The following is a 7,177-nucleotide window of genomic DNA, read 5'->3' as shown; positions in this document are numbered from 1 at the left end:
TTTGCTAATCCAAAAATCATGAAACTAATTTTGTTAGTCTTCTTACGTGATCCTATGTCTTTTAAAAATACATAAACTCATGAATTAGTTATTGTCACATGCATGATGGTGTAAATGTGTTGTAACTAGATTAATTCATAACTGACCCATCACACCTCAAAAATTAGTGAAACCACTTTCATTAGCTTATTTATACTATGATTTACGTAGAAAAAATAATTGTAGACATGAAAAAATTAATTACAGTGCTGTTTCTTAACATATTCACTTTATGCTTGTGAACATTGTAAAAATCATAGAGAAATTAATAAAACTCTAAATAAAGTGAAATCAATTTTAAAGATTCTCTTAAAATACATTTTACACGAGAAAAATATGTGTTTGCATGTTACACTTTTTCTTAACATGAGTTAATAACTGAGCCGCACGCTTCATTTTTTTTTCATTTCTTTCAAACTTTATCCTTATAGAATATGATGCAAACGATATTAGTTTTGAAAACTTTTTTCGCAGAGGTCTTAGAATTGTGTCTTATTTTTTAAGATTTTTTTAATTTTTTTAATTTTTTATTGTTTTGAATTTTTTAATTCAAATTTAGTTAACGTTTGGTTTCTAAAATCGGACCTGATCGAGAGGGTCGGTACCCGTGATTTTTTAGCCGTTATCGTCGTATTTGTGAACCGTGCCCCCACGCCGAGTCGACGAGGAGAAGACTCGCCGCCGCCGCTGCCGCCGCCCAAAATCCATCTCGCCACGTCCTCAGAGGATCGCTCCAGAAATCGACCGATCTTCAATCATCAACACACCCCACCTCATTCCTCCCCTACCCAACCCGCGCAAGCCCTCAGCCGATTAGGGCTCCAGCCATCTGGGCTCAACGCCGGTGGCCAGCGGCGCAACCGACCCGCGCACCCTCCCCTGCGTTGGATTGGGCCTCCCCACCACCGAAACCACACTTCTCGCCGTCGCCGCAGGAACCCTTGCAGCCCACCTTGCAATCTCGTCCTCCCGTCGGCCTCCTCACCGTCGATCGATCTAAACCGCCAAGGTGCGTGGATCTGTGTTCTTTTCTTCTTTTTTCCTCCCGAATACCTTAGCTTGATTTCAACCGAGGTAGAGTAATTAGGGGTCACGAGTAATTAGCTAGGCTTTTGTGACGCAATCGTGATGAGCGATTTGTAAGTACTAATAGAACCACGAATTTTTGCATGTTGGTGTTCAGACCAGGGATTGTGGCATTGTGCAGGTGCATTGTTGTTAATGATTCGAGCAAGTGAAGTTGTATTAATTCTGTGAAACTGTGTTTCATTCGATCCCTTCTGAATCAAATTGGAGGTGCACTTGGTGATATGATAATTACATTCCATATTGTTGTGTGTTCGTGCAAATTATTGTTGTGCTCATGTAGTTGGTCATGTTTTAGTATAGGGATAATTACCTTTGGGTATCTTAGTTTGATCAAATACTCAGGAGTGCATGACATGTGATGAAACTTCTTCATTTCAGTTGAGATTTGCAGCTTGAGTTGTATTCAAGACTCTTTGTTGGTATGTGCTGTAAAAAACATCTCAAGATCAAATCACATATATGTACTACTTATTTCAAATAAAGTCCTAAAATAAAGTTCAAAACCTGTGACATTTTGGCATTTGTAAGAGTCACAGGTTGCCGATCCAATGATTGCTGTGTGATCTCGGTTCTAGCGCTTCACATTAAGGATCCATAGTTTAGGTGATTTGAGGGTGCTCTCATTCCTAGCTATCCCCTTTCACTGGCTGTGATTGTTATTAATCTCTTGTATTACTCAAGTTCATCGTGCATTATTGGAAGAATTTTGTCCCTATATCAATGTAGATGCTATTGCAAAGTGCAAGTTCTTTTTTGGAGTGTTTTCAGTTTTGTTCCTGTGTGTAAAATAATTGAACTTAAAACAAGAACTATACAGATTCAAAAAATTATCATAATGATCTCATTAAATGGACTTTGTTGTATTTTACTTTCTATGTTTTGAGGATGCTTGATAGCATGATTTTGAAATTTGCTGAGACTTACCAATGATTTGTATTTTACTTTATTAAGTTGAAATTTAGATGCTTATGTTTGGCTCATTAAATTGCATATGTGTTGAGACAAGCGCATTAGATAACGTAATGGTAATTGGTAAGTGTGGAAGAATAACACCACTACAAAAAATGACATGTATGCTAATTATATGAAGTGAGAGCTTGGAAACTCCTTTTAAATTGTAAATGCTTGGCTGTTCTATTTCTGCTAGAATGTTAATCTCTTAATCATACAAAAATATGAAAAACAAAGGTAATTTAAGATTGTGATTTTCTCGATCTGTGTGCTCATATGTGTTCTTGCCTGGTCTTCTGTGGTGCCACTGAACAATAGAGATAATAAAGTTGTTTGCTTCTATGCAGGGTTTTGTTCTTAACTTTGTGCCTCAAGTCTTGTCTTGAATGGCAACATCTTTGGATGTTCCGCTGGATGATTTGATTAAGAGCAGAAGTGGGAGGGGAAGAGGAAGAGGCAGGGGACAAGGAGGGGGTCAGGGCAGAGGTGACAGCCAAAGATTGGCCTGTGGTTCATGGCGTGGGCGTGTTGCTGGCACCTTCCGTGGCAGGGGGCTAGGTGTGCCTTCACGAAGGCCACTTGGTGTTAATACTCGATCCTCGTCATTTGCTATTGCCAAGGCAAGCACAAAACTATTGCTATTTTTCTGTATACCTTCAATAATCCAAGTTACAGTAGGTACCTGACAAGAAGTGGCTATAAAGTTATTAAAAAGGGACAGCTCAATGGTTCAGTTCAGACCATTTCTGCTACCTCTTGACTGTGGAACTTCAAAGAGGATCCAATGGCTTTCTCATTTTGAATTACCTGACAACTGGCTCTTTGCTGCTGAGTATGTTTTGGCTAGATTTACATTGGTTTGTGCTGGCTAGTGCTTCAAAGTTCAAACTGAGAACCATGTCTCTACTCATCGTCAGCATGCTGATGGGCCACATATTTTCTGTGGATAAGGTCTTTGATTTGCACAGAAATAGCATCCATTCTATGCAATGGTATATGGTTTTATAATTTTTCTGATGCTGGTTGCTCATCAAGTACCATGGATTGATGAGTTTTGTGGTTTTACACTAATACTTTCTCGTCACAATCTGGCATGCATGCTATGGAATATTACAGTCATTCAATAAACCTAAGGATTTTGTGTGGAGACATGATTTGTTTGAGGATAGCATGGTGGCTGCTGGGCTTTCTGGGAGAGAATCTGGAACAAAGCTGTATATTTCAAATTTGCACTATGGAGTGACAAAGGAAGATATACAGGTAAGCTGGATCTTAATATGCATACTAGAATATCTGACAGCCCAATTCATGTTCAACATTTTGGAAGCTTATCTTCCCTGTCCAACATTGCCACAGGAGCTTTTTTCTGAAATGGGTCATTTGAAGCACTGTGCTGTTCATTACGACAATAATAGGCGCCCAACTGTGAGTCTTTCACTAAAGCTTGATCCTTTCTCTAACACAGATGAGCTTTTTTTCAATTATGTATTGTTTATTTGTATATTCAGTTACTCACGCTAGGTCATTTTCTCATGTTACGTTCTGAAAACATAAAGCAAGTCCCTTCTTGACACATATTGGACCTGTTGGTTTCATGCTTAGGGTTTGGATAATACACTGATTAGTTGGAATGAAGTTTTTTTTTAGACTTGGTTGTAATGTAGTTTGATGGGATGGACTTATAGTAATCATAACTTGGATTTAGTCTGATGCACCATGCTAGTAATACAAATCAGCTCCTTTAGTCTGACATATTTTTATTTGTCTAACTTCAGTGTTGTTTGAACAAAGCTCTTTGTTGGTTGAGTTTATGTTGTCCTCTGATTTCCTCGCATATTTCCAGTAAGCCACTTTGATCTTGGAACATGAGCACATGCATTACCCCATCCCCACCCACCTAGAATAAAGAAAGAAAAAAAACCTGCACGTACGCTCAAAGAAAATTGTTGAAACTACTTGTTTTCAATAAATTTCAAAAGGAAACTTGCCTGTGGAATTTGTTAGTTATCGGACAGCCATAATTCTATCAATTATTTATTTTATTCAACTTCTTTTAAAACATAAGTTCAATTGACCAGTCAACCTCTAACTGCCAAAAGGTTACAAAGTATGCAGGTGTTTCTGTTAAAATTTAAACTATATCTGGCCATATAAGAAAGGTAATATATTGGTTTGATGTTTGCTTCATAAAAAAACATGTTAAGTATATGAAATGAGAGGTGGTATACGTATGAAATGAATTCCTATGAACTGGTTACTAAGTCTCATGAGAAAGTCACGTAGTTAACGTGATTAATGCTAATTAGCAGACAGTTAATTGAAGTCCTCTTTACGTTCAGCGGCCGTTTATAAATAGTTTGTATAACTATTTTTAGTATGTATACCATTTATCATACACGGATATTCTTGAACAGGGTTCAGCTGAGATGATATTCACTAGGAGAAGTGAAGCTCTTGGGGCATTGAAGCGATATAATAATGTGCATCTTGATGGGAAGGCAATGAAGATCGAAGTGATAGGAGCAGATTTGGGCCTATCTACTGCTGTCGCACACCGAATTAGTGTTGCTCCTGGTGCAAGGGGAAGAGGGCAGAGAGTTGTAATGATGTATGGCTCTTTTTTGCAAGTGCATAGCTTAGAGGATGCCTTTGCTAGTGGATTCACCAATCATGTTGTAGCAATTTTAATTTTCTGCCTTTTGTTTCTCACACTTACGTTAAATATTTTCTTTTCAGGCCTGGTGCAAATGGGTATGGTCGAGGTGCGTCTGGCTCATCTAATTCGCTTCCTGGGTAGGCTCTCTTGTCTAGATATATTCTTAGCTTCTTAACCTTCATTGAAATTCCAAATAGCGCATCTTCCCTCCTATGACCAGTAAAAAAAAGCCATGCTGAAACAACCATATAGAACAAGTCTTCCAACTGATGGTTCTGCTGACGCTGTTATGTCTTGTACATCTTTGGGAACCTTGTGGTGATTTGATATCTATTTATCTCCGTTTGTGGTTGTTGACTATGGATTTGTGCACCTGTGTTGTGTATCAATGATACATTGTGCTTGCGGTATTAGTATATGGGAGCAATGAGCAACTAATTGCATACGGTGTAACTTAAACTACCAAATTGGTATGTAATGTCTTTAAAAAAATAAAAAGGAACTACGTTGCCTGAGATCTTTTCTTTTTGTGAGCTGCCAGACAATCTCTGATCGTAGAATGAAAGATTCCATCTGCAGTCCATGCTTTTCCATTTCATTGTAATTGCATTACCTTCCAGTAATCGATGTGCTTATGTTCAGGTGGAAGCGTGGAGGTTTTGCTCAAAGATGGGGAGGACAAGGGCACGGTCGTGGCCGTGGCCGTGGCCGTGGCAGTGGGCGTAGCTTTGGTCAGGGGCGTGGACGTGGCTATGGACGGATGGGACCTGTGGGGAAATCAGCTGAACAATTGGACAAGGAGCTTGACAACTACCATTATGGTGCGATGAATGTCGACTAAGATGTGCATCCAATCAGCCGGAAGTTGGAATTTGGTTGAAGCTAAGCTTGTATTGTGTTTGTTTTTGCTGCCGAACTATCGCCAGTTGGTTCTGCAAGATGTGCACGTTTGTCATATGTTCATTGCCTCAGCTTAAGATTAGATTTCTAACTGCAATTTCGAGTTCAAGGCTGATCATTAGTTGGCTGATAGCTCTTGTGTGGTTTTTTGCTGTCACCTCTTCCGCCTTTTAATCTGTTGTTTTTGTTGATGGGATCAGTCCGGTAAAGTTAGACTATTTCGATGAGCGGTAGCCGAAATGCTTGGTTAACAGTCGGCATCAGGGACTATAATTTGAAGGTAGTGATCAGAGTAGAGATGGGACTTGGCCGGGCTGGGCCAGCTGGCCCTATCGTGCCTCGGGCCATGCTGGGCTGTGCTTTCCTGGCACAATCAGCATGTCCTGCCGGGCTGGTATGACTCATCTCCTGCGAGGCCTAGCATGGCTCATTGACATGTCGGGCCTTGTCGAGTCGAGCCAAGCACGGGCATGACCCAAGCTTCACGTCGTAGGCCTGCAGCTAGTGGTCAGTTTGCCACCATTGCTGCAGTCCCATCTACAACCTACCCAAAGTTGACTTGCTGTCTTCTCCACCGCTCCTGTCGTCGAAGAATCAACAACTCCTACTTGATTTTTAGCTGCGACCTTTCCCCCACTGTCGTGCGCGCAACGTACTTTGTCCGCCTCGACTCCTCGGGCGCCGTCGTGTAGGCGGATGCAATCCTCGCGCTACTCCGATGCTACGGCTTTTTCGACACTGACATGTAGATCCGGCGACCTGGACGGTGGCGAATTCGACCATAGTGATGGGTCCATGCAGGATGGTCTACCTCGCTGTTGGTCCGGCACCTCTGTCTGTAATGCTAGCGAATAGATAATCAAGGGTTAAATTACATGCAGGATGATGACTTTTTAAATGGTCGGCGGCACTATAAACTCAATACCATCCTACGATATGGAGAAGCAACTTTAGCAACTTAAGGTCAAAGTGGAAGCAGACAACGAAGAATAAAGCTGAGAGGAAGAAAGCTTAGTCTGAAAATAGCAGTCTACCCTCCCAGATGGATATGTTGAGCTGAGACGGAAAGAATTGCTTGTCACATAAGCATGTTCAAAGATCGATTCCTTAAACACGGTGAAAATTGAAATGTTAGTATCAAATATATGGTTCTAAGTAGAAGTTGTTAAAAAGTGTTTTAAAGTGCACCAAGTACACTAATAAATGATTCAAAGTGAAATTTACTCTTTAAACTTAAAAAGCAATCCGGGTGTCTATTTTAGAAACAGTTTGAGCCATGGTGTTGATCATAATTAGTGCAACAAAATAGGATCCAATTTGGCTATATTTTGATTTTTTTTGAAAATTTTAACAATTTGAATGTACTATTTGAAAATTTCAACAATTTTATAAATATTGAAATAGATCTATTTTTTAATTTGAGTTTTCAAAAAAATTTGAATTATATCTTCACAATTGTTAAATTATGTTTCACAAATTGTTGAATTTAGTCTTTCGAATTGCTAAGTTCTGTGGAAGACCAAAACTTATACGCATAAATCA

At 39.7% G+C, this 7,177-nt stretch overlaps 1 protein-coding gene across 2 annotated transcripts; it reads left to right on the top strand.

The window, feature by feature from the left end:
• The first annotated feature begins 666 nt into the window (after positions 1-666).
• LOC133926625 (THO complex subunit 4D-like) lies at positions 667-5,782 on the top strand. Of its 2 annotated transcripts, XM_062372640.1 has the most exons (7): positions 667-1,048; positions 2,427-2,699; positions 3,196-3,339; positions 3,436-3,504; positions 4,494-4,687; positions 4,816-4,872; positions 5,378-5,782. In XM_062372640.1, exons 2-7 carry the CDS (start codon positions 2,466-2,468, stop codon positions 5,574-5,576), a joined length of 897 nt encoding a protein of 298 aa, XP_062228624.1. In that variant the 5' UTR covers positions 667-1,048; positions 2,427-2,465; the 3' UTR covers positions 5,577-5,782. The 2 variants fall into 2 exon arrangements, with proteins under 2 accessions (XP_062228624.1, XP_062228625.1); XM_062372641.1 differs by lacking the exon at positions 667-1,048 and having other exon boundaries at positions 2,557-3,071.
• The last annotated feature ends 1,395 nt before the right edge of the window (positions 5,783-7,177 follow it).

This window comes from Phragmites australis, chromosome 8 (assembly GCF_958298935.1).
Source record: "Phragmites australis chromosome 8, lpPhrAust1.1, whole genome shotgun sequence".
Classification (NCBI taxonomy): domain Eukaryota; kingdom Viridiplantae; phylum Streptophyta; class Magnoliopsida; order Poales; family Poaceae; genus Phragmites; species Phragmites australis.
Note: the sequence above shows the minus strand (reverse complement) of the source record. Positions and strands in the feature narration are given on the sequence as shown.

Excerpts from the sequence above, each read along its gene's own strand:
- LOC133926625 (XM_062372640.1), top strand. The coding sequence starts at position 2,466 with ATGGCAACATCTTTGGATGTTCCGCTGGATGATTTGATTAAGAGCAGA. Across the intron at positions 3,340-3,435 it reads TGACAAAGGAAGATATACAG|GAGCTTTTTTCTGAAATGGG; the intron begins GTAAGCTGGATC and ends ACATTGCCACAG. Across the intron at positions 4,688-4,815 it reads GGGCAGAGAGTTGTAATGAT|GCCTGGTGCAAATGGGTATG; the intron begins GTATGGCTCTTT and ends TTTTCTTTTCAG.